The 13,712-nt window shown below is 40.8% G+C and overlaps 1 protein-coding gene across 1 annotated transcript in view; it reads left to right on the forward strand.

Annotated features, from left to right (window-relative positions):
* The window catches only part of LOC148903029 (adenylate cyclase type 6-like), a 39,598-nt gene extending 27,942 nt beyond the window's left edge, over window positions 1-11,656 (forward strand). Inside the window, exons 10-24 of the mRNA XM_088995059.1 lie at window positions 754-882; window positions 963-991; window positions 1,063-1,210; window positions 1,291-1,388; window positions 2,549-2,636; window positions 2,720-2,836; window positions 2,910-3,068; window positions 3,204-3,379; window positions 4,766-4,792; window positions 4,876-4,905; window positions 4,980-5,112; window positions 6,178-6,441; window positions 6,517-6,721; window positions 6,805-6,929; window positions 8,919-11,656. Coding sequence (XP_088851185.1) covers window positions 754-882; window positions 963-991; window positions 1,063-1,210; window positions 1,291-1,388; window positions 2,549-2,636; window positions 2,720-2,836; window positions 2,910-3,068; window positions 3,204-3,379; window positions 4,766-4,792; window positions 4,876-4,905; window positions 4,980-5,112; window positions 6,178-6,441; window positions 6,517-6,721; window positions 6,805-6,929; window positions 8,919-9,047 — 1,857 coding nt within the window. The 3' untranslated portion in view covers window positions 9,048-11,656. The remainder of the gene's footprint in view (window positions 1-753; window positions 883-962; window positions 992-1,062; window positions 1,211-1,290; window positions 1,389-2,548; window positions 2,637-2,719; window positions 2,837-2,909; window positions 3,069-3,203; window positions 3,380-4,765; window positions 4,793-4,875; window positions 4,906-4,979; window positions 5,113-6,177; window positions 6,442-6,516; window positions 6,722-6,804; window positions 6,930-8,918) is intronic.
* Window positions 11,657-13,712: the final 2,056 nt, after the last annotated feature.

Consider the following 13,712-nt stretch of genomic DNA (forward strand, 5'->3'; position numbering starts at 1 on the left):
TTGTTGACACAAATTCCCAGCAGACAAATCAGGCCATTTCCAATGGAGCTTGGGTGCCATCTTGTGCATTTTCTGGGACGCTACATTGGAGTCCTGACGGCTCGAATTGATAAAGAAGGACTTCTTTAATTGATTGCAAACATTTATGCTTTCCTCTTCAGAACTATTTGAATCATATTCATAAATGGATGAGTAACAAGAAGGCAACTTCTCCGTATCTGAAGCCATTGTTTTGATTCTAGAGCAAGGCAAGATGTCCTGGTGTGACGTTACGAACAAGGGGGAGTGACCTTCTGAAACTCGCCATTTCCGTGGTCATTTTGAAGTACTTTTGGGACATTTTAATTCATTTTTATTGGTGTTTTGCATTTGACTAAAAATATCAGCCTGTCTGTTTTGGGTATTTTAGATGCTATAAAACGTTTTTCTGATGTCAGTTAGGAAACAAAAAAATGGTGTCGGTTGTCCTTTAAGTATGATGCCTTTTTTTGTATTGGATGCTAAGCTGGTACAGTTGTTTATAAGCATATTGCTTAACCATCACACCGACATAGTTCCAGTCACTATACAAGCCATTGAGATAGCTCAGAAGCCCAGAAGAAAACGCACAAAAAGTCTGTCATCTCGAACCGCTCAACACTTGTGCAAAGCATGACGGACAAAAGTCCTTTTCCGCTGCAGTTCGTCACTCGCGTTGTTGTTCTCAGCATGAAAACATTTGGCAAAGCCCTCATGTTTTTCCTCTCTGAGCAGAAGGAAGAAAAGGCGATGATGGCTAAGATGCAGAGGACGAGAGCCAACTCCAACGAGGGACTGATGCCATGCTGGGTCCCTGACAGAACTTTCTCCAGGACAAAAGACTCCAAAGTATTCAGACAAATGGTGAGTTCCTTGCTTGTCTTGACTTATGTCTTACAGTCTCGGTTTTTTGCCTCTTTGATAGTTATCTTTGTATTTTTCAGGGCATCGACGAAGCTTCCAGTAAGGACAAGTAAGTCTGGCAAACGTGCGATGAACTGTTGGCCTCCTTTTTCTGCTTCATTTAGATCTGTTCTTTTGCAGTCGCGGCGTTCAGGAGACCTTGAACCCGGAGGATGAAGTGGATGAATTCTTGGGACGAGCCATTGATGCTCGCAGCATCGACCAGCTAAGAAAAGACCACGTTAAAAAGTTCCTACTCACCTTTCAAACGTCGAGTTTGGAAAAGAAGGTCTGGGACCCTTCTTTTAATCCTCACTGGATACACTTTCACCTTCCACTTATCGGACTGCCGTTTTTCTACTTTTTCAGTATTCCAAGAAAGTGGATGACCGTTTCGGTGGTTATGTGGCTTGCACTCTTCTAGTTTTCTGCTTCATATCCTTCATACAGATTGTTATTTTTCCACAGTGAGTAGCTCACACACGACTTTAATACACTCCAACGCGTACTGTTTGTAGTATAGTTAATTCTGGAGGGTCATGTTTATTTCTGTGCACTTAACCTAGTGAGACGTGAAAGGGGAGAGGGAATTGAGGCCAAGAGGGGACTTCTTCACTCATTCACTGCCATTCATGAATTTATTGGGGAATTGAAAATATGATGTAGAGCGCCATTCCCAATTTTTTTTTTTTTCATGCTATTTTACGTTTTAAGGAAGTCTTGTTTTCGAGTTGATGACGATCCCCACGTGACGTCACATTTGGAACGCCCATGACCGAGAAAGCGACACACAATGCATTTTGCGGTACTTTGTTTGGTCTGAAAACTTCGTGTTGATCCGTGTTGATGGCGAAGTTAGAAGGAAAACACATAACGTGATGGTGAATCGTTTTGTGTTGCACCAAGACAATTTTTTGATATTCGCGGATACAAATTCCGAGCAGACAAATCTGCCCATTTCCAATGGAGCTTGGGCGCCATCTTCTGCATTTTCTGGGTGCTACGTTGCTGTCATTGACGGCTCGAATTGATATGGGAGGATTCCTTTAATCAATCGCAAACATTTATACTTTCTTCTTCAGAACTATTTGAATCATATTCATAACTGGATGAGTAACAAGAAAGCATCTTCTCCGAATCTGAAGCCCTTGTTTTGATTCTCAAGCAAGGCAAGACGTCTTGGCGTGACATCACAAAATGGGGGCGGGACTTTCTGATTCGCAGCTCAATTTGTTGCAGTTTTAGCACACTAAGTGATTTTTATTGGTGTTTGGCTTTTGACTAAAAATATGAGCCTGCGTGTTTTGGGTATATTAGATGTTGTTTTTTTAGATGTTGTTTTTCTGATGTCAGTTAGGAAAAATGGTGTCGGTTGTCCTTTAAGAAAAGAAGTTAACGCCCACCACAGAAATCCAAGCAACTCGGAATCTGCATAAATGCACATCCATCAAATGTACTAAAATCACATGACACTGCCCGCACCAATACTTAGATGTGCTTTCATTAAGGGACCCGGTCCGCTCTCCTGTTGAGTAAATGAATAAACGCCCCTGGCGCGCGATTTGGAAATACAATAGTTGAGATAAAAGCAGAGGAATAATTTCTCGAATTCTACTTCTTCCTGCAGCACTCCGGTCATGCTGGGAATCTACATCAGTATCTTCATCATCCTGGTCAACATTCTCTTCATCTGTGCCATATACTCTTGCGTCAAGGTACTGAAGTAGAGCTCCTAAAAAACGCACACTTTCTCCAGTGCGGGTTTGACGTGATCTGATTCTTCTTGTTTGTCTCACAGCTCTTTCCTGCTGCAATGCAGACCGTTTCAAAGAAGATTGTCCAGTCTCGCACCAACAGCACTCTAGTTGGAGTGTTTACCATTATCCTCGTCTTTATTTCTGCCTTTGTCAACATGGTACGAGTGAATTCGCCCTCTTGCAACGAAAAAAAAAATGAAACCACACTTTGTGTCTTTGGCTTGGTTATAGTTTGCATGTGACACCAAGAGCTTAGTGGAGTGTGTTGCGGAGAACTCCAACACCTCTACAGCCATGGTGACGCCCTGTGTGATCCGCCGATTGAATGTGTCTGTTGAAGGGGGTCTCGAGATCTGTCCCAGTCAAGGTCCCTCCTGCCCCTTTCCCGAGGTGAGCGGTGACTCCATTGCAAATCTATCGCGTGCCACCTATTAACCGCGTTTGTTCTACATGCCAGTGAGTGAGGATGTGTCACGTTTGCTTTTGTGAGCGCCGTAGTTGATAATGCGCTCCCGTTTGTGGCAGTACTTCAGCTACAGCGTGCTGCTGACGCTGCTGGCCTGCTCAGTGTTTCTTCAGATCAGCAGCATTGGGAAGTTGGGTCTGATGCTGCTCATCCAGCTCACTTTCCTGCTACTGGTCGAATGGCCTCAAGTCGCGCTGTTTGACAATGCAGACCTCTTTGTCACCTCCAATGCCATGTAAGTGCCACGTCAGAGCACCTTCCTGGGGAAGACCAGGATGGAGTTTCTCTGTGTGCATGTTGTGATAATGGTGGCTCAAATCATTTTGTAAATTTTTTCACAAAAATCAGCTCATCATACCTGTCAAATTATACGTTTTCCCCGTGTTTTATACGTTTTTTAAAGAATTTTAAATAATGTACGGCCTACTACAACTTTTATACAGGGGAAAAAAATTGTGAAAAATTGTGAACCAATTTTCTAAAGACCATGGCAAACCAGTAAAAGTCATCCTCAATCGTGTATTTTTTTTTTTATCGCTGCGTAAAGTTGGATTGATAAAAGCATGACGTGCACATGCGCGGTAAGCTGTCAGCATTTCCGCTTGTGTTAGCGTTTTTTTATCATTTCAAATAATGTACGCCGCACTACAACTTTTATATGGGAACTGTGATCATTTATAAGGGGGGCTGTTAGCCAAGGTTGCCAAGTATGGCTCATTGAAAGTGTTGTTATTCTCGAGCTACTCTGTTTGTCCTGCATAAAAATAAGCAAAAACATAATTCTTCATTAAACCGGTCTGGTGGTGTGAGGTTCAATTTGGATCGTTCATACAATAGCCTGCTCAGGCAAAACAGGCTAGGCAACTTTCGCAATGCTGATGAGGGTCGTTATGCTGATGAGGTGATACCGGGGGGAGTGGGTGTAATAGGCCAATCGTTAGTCAGGAATGTAGGAACAATCAGTGGGGCCACAGGGGGGGGTCCCGCGCCTCCCCCAACCTGAGAGTAGGGACCTATCATAGCTGTGTCCGGCGCCACCAGGTCTGGACATTAGGGATATATAAATGGGGCCGATACGACCAGTCAGACTTTAGTTCGCTGACGAAGCCTCTTGGATAGGACCACTCCTGTACGACTGAGAGCTTACACAGACGCAAAAACATAATGTAATATAATAATCATAATAATTTGCGTGATGGCAGTATTAAACCACATTGAGTATCAGCACAACTACATATCTGCCATCTGGGCGTGCTTAACGATATTACACCTTAAACGACAGTCGACCCTTACATAATCACAGTTTGTCACATGCGGATTGACATTTGCAGATTTAAGAAATGTACATCTTTACGTATTTTCGATTTTGCTTGTTTTTTTTTTCCACGATTATTTTTAACCCACATTTTAGAAAACGTACATTGAATGTTTATCAATATAGTTTCCTTTTTTTGTGTGTGTGAGGGTTAAAAAATATTTTATTTTCCAAAAATAAGACACCAATACCTGACATATGTCTACCAACAAGTTTTTGTATGTTGACAATTTCTTGTCGTTTTAGGATTTCTTAGATTCTGTACATTCTGATTTCTTACGTTATGTTTCTCTGTTGTCATTCTAGCGATCTAAATGAAACAAATACTCAGTGGTAAGTCTTAACAATCTACTACTGATGAAATTGAACCTGTTTTTGACATCACAAGACCTAACTTCCTTGCGTTTTTGTGTTAGGCCCAGTTTCAATGAAACTTCAAACCAGTGGTGAGATTCCTCAACTCCATTTTGAGTTACTATCAATTGCCTGCCGTCTGTTAATGTCTGCCTCCTCTTTGCAGCCCATTTGTTGTGACCAAAGTGTCCCTGAGGGTCATGACGCCGGTGATCCTCACAGTCTTTGTGCTGGCGCTCTACCTGCATGCACAGCAGGTGGAATCCACAGCACGCCTCGACTTCCTGTGGAAATTACAGGTACCTTCTATGGCCACCAGTGGGCGACGTCATAAAGCTTTCAGCTGCTGGATTTTTTTTCTCCTGTTTTCTTTTGAGCGTACCGGCTCTTCGTGGAATGCTGTTCCTCCTGCTGCGACCTGAATGTGCTAGTGCTAAATTAAAACAAAAAAAACCAACAACATTGACTTTGGCTTTAAATATTACACAATCTAAGCGTGGTGGAAATTGAGCAGGTTTCTTCATTTTTCTGATGCTTTGTGGTTCTCTGTGTAGTTTAGTCTGAATAAATTATCCAATTTGAGGGCTTCTCATAATAGTAATCTGCCGAATTTAAATGAGCTACAAAAAATGTTATGAGAATGTCTATTTTCTGTTGACATCCCCCCAAAAAAAATCTATCAAATGAAAAATCACCCATTTTATTATGAATTAGGGCGGTCAGTATCAAATATATTAGACTTGATTTTTTAATGGATTATTACGAGGGTGTAAAACTTTTTTTGTGTGTTTTTTTTTTTTTTTTTGCTGCGGACCACATTGTAGTTATGGTTTCCTCACAGGGGCCGTTATGAATTTGTGGAATCCATTACAATGTTTAATCCCCTCCCCCTCCACATATTACTTCTAGAGCCCACAATAAATTAATGAGTAACTAGTTTTCAAATTTGAAGTAAAGAATAATGACTATTATTGTGGTTTACATGGGACAATTTGAAATTTTGGTTCGGACTTTGGCAAGCATCATGGAATTTCACAGGTTTGATTTGATTTCGTGGGCCGAATAAAATCATGTGCTTGGCCAGATTCGGCCCCTGTGTCTTGACTTTTACACCAGTGGATTATTAAATCGCTATATAAATCAATATGTATTATATTGTATTGTTTTATTTTGTATTGTATTGCATTACATTGATTAATTGCAATATCTGATTCCATTTTATTTTCCGTTAATACGAATTACAAAACTGCCTCCTCCCTCATGACTGTAAATTAAGTAATTTTTGTTGTTTATTTAGTATTGTTTGATGATTGAGAATAAACATGAAAAATAATCAACATCTCATTCCCTCTTTTCCATCTCAGGCCACTGAAGAAAAGGAGGAGATGGAGGAACTCCAAGCCTACAACCGTCGCCTCCTCCACAATATTCTGCCTAAAGACGTGGCTGCTCACTTTTTGGCACGTGAGCGACGTAACGACGAGCTCTACTACCAGTCCTGTGAGTGCGTGGCAGTCATGTTTGCCTCCATAAGCAATTTCTCTGAGTTCTACGTAGAACTTGAAGCCAACAACGAGGGGGTGGAGTGTCTCCGTCTGCTCAATGAGATTATCGCTGACTTTGATGAGGTATCAATGTCTGTCTGTAAGGCTCGGTGTGCCAGCACAGTAAGTTTCACCTCTTTTGTGGGCCATTTTTGGCAGATTATCAGTGAGGAGAAATATAGGCAGCTGGAGAAGATCAAAACCATTGGTTCTACCTACATGGCCGCTTCCGGCCTTAATGACTCCACTTATGACAAAGAAGGCCGAACACACATTACCGCATTGGCTGACTATGCCATGAGACTGAGGGAGCAGATGAAATACATCAATGAGCATTCCTTCAACAACTTCCAGATGAAGATAGGTAAAGACACCATATTGCCTTCATTTCAGCCTACTGCGGCACAGCAATACATCTTTGTGTGGTACTTTTCCTTCAATATCCAGGTTTGAACATCGGACCAGTGGTAGCAGGGGTCATTGGTGCACGGAAGCCTCAATACGATATCTGGGGAAACACCGTCAATGTGGCCAGCCGCATGGACAGCACGGGTGTACCGGACTGCATACAGGTAAGTCGGTTGCATGCTATCTCACTATAACAGGGGTCAGCAACCTTTACGACTCAAAGAGCCATTTGGACCCATTTCCCACAGAAAAGAAAACACTGGGAGCCACAAAATCCTTTTGACATTTAAAATGAAGACAACACTGCATCTTTTCATCATCGTTTTTTACCTTTATATACGCATAAACAAACTATAGTGTGTTGCATTTATGAATCAATGAACTGTTACAGAGAAGCAAATTTACATTTCTGCACGCAACAAAAACATTTTAAACTCCCAAAAAAAATGACATAAAGACGTAAAAAAGACTTAATGAATGATTCTTTTATATATTATCCATCTGTGAACGGCTTCCCGTGCCTGACTATTTCCTGAGCGGCCACAAAACTAGCATATGTAGCTGAATTTGTAGATTTCATCCACTTCATAAAATGATTTTTGCTCTGATCAGCCTTCCGCATCAGTTCCGAAACGGCTCTTTTCCTCTCATCTCCATCCGGATATTTTTGAGCAAAGGCTATGTGTTTGTTCTGGAAATGTCTTGTGACATTTGACTTTTATTTGTTTGCTAACTTCTCATTACATATTAAGCATACCGGTAAACCCGTCTCGTCAGCAGTGAAGGCGAACGAATCTGCCCACGTATCATTAAACGTTCTGTTTCCTTCAGACACTTTTCTTAGATTTATCCATAGTTGGCCTACCTGGGGGTCGAAAAATTCAAGAAATCGTGCGCAATTTGGCGGTTGTGACCGGATATACGTCCAATGTCGATGGTTGTGACGTATGTTATGAGCGGCAAAAAATTGAATACGTTTTATTTTGTATTATTTATAATCACCATAATCTTCAAATTTAGAATTACATTTTAAAAACGAACGAACTAAAATTGGATTGGATTGGATTGGATATGCCTTTATTAGTCTCACAGTGGAGAAAATAATTAAATACTCATTATTTATTTTCTAAAGCCGCAGGGAGCCGCAGCAGGGGGGTGAAAGAGCCACATGCGGCTCCGGAGCCGCGGGTTGCCGACTCCTGCACTATAAGGATAGTTTCTAATTTAACTCATTCACTGCCATTCACGAATGTATTCAGGAATTGAATTCCTGAATTACATCGGGTTTTGTTTTTGTTTTTCTTGCTTGAGTGCCGATAAAGCACTGGCCAGACCTCCGGTAATGTTTTTCCTTTCCACAAGGGGCAGCATTTTCCTTTATTTCTATGTTAGTGCTTTCTTCCAGCTTCAGCTGTATGTATTGCATTGTATTTTGGATAGCAGCCCTCATTTCAAGATCATATAACTCCAGCCCCATATAATTTAGGAATTAACTCTTTTTTTCTGTTGAAAGAAAAAAGGTTTCTTGCGCTGCATTGAATGTTTATGTAGTCGTAAAACTCAATATTCTGTGGGTCCTTGTATTCGAGTGACAATGACAAAAACCCTGGCACTGGAGTAGACACATTTTTGCACGTCGTCTGGCAGTGAATGAGTTAAAGAGGAGAAGCACCATGGCTCAAAATATATATTTTCGCTGATCACTGTCTTCATTTTGGGCATTAAGTTTCGAGGGGCAACTAATAACTACTTTAAGTTCAGCTTTTGTTTGAATCACGGATCCCAGACGTCCGCTATTTAGCGGAATTCCGCTATTTTTTTTCACCAAAGTGATATTTTCTATTTTCATTTAAAAGTTCTTTTATTTCCGCATACAACCGCTAAAACATTTGTTTTGAAGGATGATAGGATGATCAGAATGTGTAGTGCTTGAGTCGGCATGCTTTCGTATGTTTTGGTTGAGGTCGGTTGCTTCCGTTCACAATCGGAGCTATTCAAACCTCAGAAACTACGATGCAAAACCGCTTATTTTATTGTCAACTGATAGATATTCTTTTTGACTTGCTGCACAGCTACGCGATTCATCTCGCGTAATATTTATTTGGCACACTTTCACCTTCCTGTCGCTCTGCTTTGTCTTGCGCCATTCTCAGGTGACAACAGACCTCCATCAAGTTCTGGCGAGCAAAGGCTACGTGCTGGAGTGTCGCGGAGTGGTTAAGGTCAAAGGTAAAGGGGAAATGACAACCTACTTCCTCAATGATGGCCCACCCAAAAGTTAGCAGCCGCGGCAACAGTAGGTGGCTACTGCAGGGACCACAGCATCGCTAAGTGAGGACTCACAGAGTGAGCAAATGGCTGAAAACAACTGGAAACTCCATCACTTGAATCCCAAGTCAGGAGGGGAGAAGGAAGTGTCAGACTTTCAATGGAAACGTGTACTTGAAGAATGACATTCGACGGCCTTTATGCCGCATCTACAACTCGAAAGACCGCTCTTTTGCTCATGTCAAGCCTCTGTCAGGCTTTTTGAAAGATGCAAAGTCTGTTTATTTCAATCAACGCCTTTTAGCCTGTGTCAAAAGAACATTTAGCGCTGTACATAAGGCTACTTTTCTTTTACGTCTTTGTTTTGGTTTTTACACGAATTAACAAGAGGTACTAGTATCTGAGTTCCAGATGAATTATTTATTTGAAAAAGAAACGTATTGTGCAAAAGGTCCTTAATGAAGAAGTGTGACGACGTAAACCGCGTGCACAAATATCCAGTTTACTACACGACAATACGTGTTTATGGACATGCCTATTTGTGGATCAATATATGGACATGAGGAGGACTCTATTGACCAAAGACAAAAGTATTTATTAAAAGCAAAGCAAGAGATTTTATGGGATCTATTCTGGCTAAAGTCAGCAACAAACGGCGCCTGTTTTTAAGGCCCAAACCTTCTGTCTTCTTGCCCTGCTGCTGGCAGTAAATACTGCTTCATTGTTTTCGTAAAATATGTTTTAAAAACAAAATAAAATTTATATATATATATTTTTTTTTTTCATCTCTCCTTGCGACAGTAAGACGCATCAGTTCTAGGCGCATCAGTTCTAAATTATTCTCATGCCCTCAGCCTCGAGATGACTAAAGACGACAAAGGATGTTTTGCATTTGAAATTTCTATTTTTCATTTGTGCCCTTTGTGGAGTACAAGTCGCTTCAGCTGGGTTTCAAGCCCTTGTTTCACAACATTATTGGTTGCTTTTACAGAGTTGGAGCCATCATTATCCATCTGGCTAAAGCCGTAACAGTATGTCAATCCCTCCTTCGTCTTTTGGAGGTGTACCAATATTTTTGGTGCAAATAGAAATTGTCAGCAAAGCCGTTCCGAAGCAATCTGGGAGAACATTTTGGATGTCAGCGCAGCTTGATTTAAGAATAGGACGTAGAAAATAAATCTATATTGTTTTGACTGAATACTGTGCTTTGCAATCCTGGAGGGGCAAAACAATTTTCACTGTGAGGTTTTTATTCTGCAGTAAAACTGCTTTCTTGCCAAACATAAGCGCTTTGAAGCATGTCTTATTGTGGTACCTGCAGTTTAGTTTTCTTGGTTTTAATGTACGGTCATTTGTGTCACTTCCGTATTCATCGTTTATATATTCTTAATGTATGATGACAACGATGAGGATGATGATGATGAGGAGGAATTCTAAATGCTTATTATGATTATTCCATTCCGGTGAAAAATGATCAAAGACCAGCAAGATTTTTTGTTCAATGTTAGCGGTGCATCTGACGGTCACGGATAACAACTGCTGCCAATGAATTCTGTCATTGTTGGACGCGATATACAATTCCGTATTTCCACCGACCGTCGGTATGATCATGTACAGCAAGTAATGACTTGGCTGCGTGCTCACATGAGCATAGCAGCAAACGGGTTTTTGAAGGATTCACTGTGCTTCTTTTCAATTATTATTATTATTATTATTATTATTAATTTAGGACACTCCTGCAGTATTGTAAATCTCAGCCGGGCTTTGAAGTGATGTCTCCTTTCCATGCATCTCAACAAAGAACAGAACATACCTATGTGTCCTGGCATTATACCACTGTGTGGTGAGTGGATGGGAGTTGGGGGATTTAAAAGGCAGCACATATTTTGTCAGGATAATTTCTTCAGTTCATGTATTATTTTCCCAGTCTTTCAACAGCATTTATGCTGATGGCTGAATTTGATTGCCTTAAGTTCATTGATGACATTTATGATATATATACAAGAACTGTGCCTGCTGGCCCTTTCAGGACTGCAGATGACGAGAGAAGAATAAGGGCTTGTTGAGAATATTCTCTGTGCAACAGCTCATCATCACCCACCATTTTCTTTTTTTGCTACAAGAGAAAGCCCTGACTCGACTCTTATGTCGCACTGAACGGCCAACAAACAGTTTGTACCAAAGCCAGCTCATGTGACCTTGCGCTTTTGGTCCCTGATTTGTGGCTGTGTTGTCAAGTGTGGCACAGGTGCCAGACAAAAAGCAATGTAATGGACAACAGCAAATAACGAGGGAACCGTGACCAATCAAGAGTGATTTGTCAGAGTTTCTAGGTTGGACAAGCGTTGTTTCAAAATGTGCATCCGATGTATTTATTTCTATTGGCTGTCCATGGACTTGTGTTAATTGTTCAAACCTGGGATATGTTGGTGGAGCAAGAAGGTTGTCAACACACAACTGAAACAGTATTTTCGCCCAGGCCTGAGAAAGAACCTTTTGTGCTTGTTTTGTTTTAATTTGTATTTTCACTGAAATGTGGCGCCTAGAGGGGCGTTCTGTGTCGAGCGGCAAGAGTTGAGGACTGACAAAGAGAAAAATAAAATTCCCCCTTGAAGAAAGAAAATTCGAACAGAGATCCATGGCTCATTTGTATGTTTTCGCTTACTGTATGTGCCAATATGTGCTGCATAAATGTATTCACAATTGAAAACGGGCGGACGCTTAAGGTATTCATTTTTCTATTCTTAAAATGTTTTATCATCACAGCATTTTATCTTCTTCTTCTTTTCCTTTGGGCTTTTCCCTTCATGGGGTCGCCACAGCAAATCAGTGTCCTCCATCTTGAGAGGTTTGATCCGCATGTTTGTTTTGGCCAGGCTTTTAGATTGGATGCCCTTCCTGACACAACCCTCTGTATTTATCCGGGCTTATGTCCCTTTGTGGCTACAGAACAAGCAACTCGCTCAGTAAAAGGCTGCCAAAGACAAAATGGTCATCGGCACAGCAACATTCAAAAAAGCAAAAACTAGCATTTTTTGACTGGCCTATTTTGGAGGTGTTTATTCACATGCCGTTAGAAATTGAAAAGATGGTAGCAAGAAGTTATGTTTTCCGGCAAGGAGTAAGGGATATGGGGGGCCATGAGTCAAAAGTCAAATCACAGGCAAACTAAATTTGCCTTCCTTTACACTTTTGAATTCACACGTCTGACTTTTCAGTGTTTCTGTGCCTTTTGCACAATTTCCTGGTTCGGTTAGATTTGATATTCAAATAGTTCTTTCCAGCATGAGATTAAATGACCTTAAGCATTTAGCAACAGTATCCTCCTAAATTGCGACTTTTCAAAGAGGATATGCCCAAAGGGAAGTGGCCACAGTGCGTGATAGTGCTTTCAAGGTTCATCAAATTTTAGCTAAAAGTCAAATAGCTGTGATGTATTGCATGAAATGGCACTACGGGACTCTATGGGACTCGATGTTGAAGGTACAGTATTTGGATTGACGGATGAGTTCATTTCCTTAATTTGAGAAGTTTTGATCTGAAGTCACAGTATATAAGCATGCAGTTAGAGTTGACATGGTTTAACCGGTTAGGCAACTTATAGACACAAAAGTGAGGAAACTGCCCATCCCACTTTTAGTGTGCTGCCGTTTTTGATACCATTCATTGCTTCACTGAATTTATTTTACAAATTGAATGATTTTTTTTATAACAAATATTTTTTAACGTATTGTAATACATATATTCAAATTCGTGTTAAATGGGATTTGAAATATACTGCATACGGCAAGCAGCTGAGGAAGACCAGATGCTATAACCACTATCAACCATCCTCCAGTCAACTAAGAATATTAGGAAATGGATTTCCTCATTCTAGTCAGACTTGTTGTCCGTCCTAATTCCAAAAGGAAGAACTTTAACCCATTTGAAGACTTATGATAAATCTGCTTTATTTTAGGCTACTCCTGGATTTGTGAGATTTTTTTTGAAGTCATGGTGATTTTCTGTGATATACTCAGGGCTCAAAATGGCAGAAAATTGATCAAAATGGTCTTTTTCTTTTATTTTTTTCTTCTAAATGTCACATTGTGTAAAACCACCACTGCATGTAACGCATTTGGATATGGCCACAGAATGTACCAGCCACTTGGAAGAAACTTAAGGCATTTGAAGAACGACTAGCTTTCATGTTGAGATTTACCCAGCCTCAGGTTGTCTTCAGTAGAATAGTGGAACACTATTTGGAGGGTTTACACGGGATCAGTCCTTTCTAGATGGGAAGGGATCGATTTGCTGCCATGTTTGGTGTGGAAGTAGGCTGTTTTTTTAACTTGGGAAGAATTTCTTCTTCCTCCAATTTCCCACAAATGTTGTCATCAAATATCACACCCTTCCGGGGCTTCTCTGTAATGTCTCAATTAATTTTTTTCCAGGATTGTCCGTGTCTGTCTTAAAAGGACAACCGACGTCTTCGGACAAGTTGTGTCCATAATTTGTAAAATGGCTTCAAATGACTTCTACTGAGCGTATTTTACAAAGATTACACCCCATGTAGCTATATTTTACGTTTTAAGACTTGCGCTGAATATTCCGGAAGTCTTGTTTTTGAGTTGGTGACGAGTCCTCAACCTACGTCACTGAAGGAATGCCCCTGACTGAAAAAAGGACACATTGTAGCA

Source organism: Hippocampus bargibanti, linkage group LG01 (assembly GCF_051943395.1).
Source record: "Hippocampus bargibanti isolate YZ-2025 linkage group LG01, ASM5194339v1, whole genome shotgun sequence".
NCBI classification, from domain to species: domain Eukaryota; kingdom Metazoa; phylum Chordata; class Actinopteri; order Syngnathiformes; family Syngnathidae; genus Hippocampus; species Hippocampus bargibanti.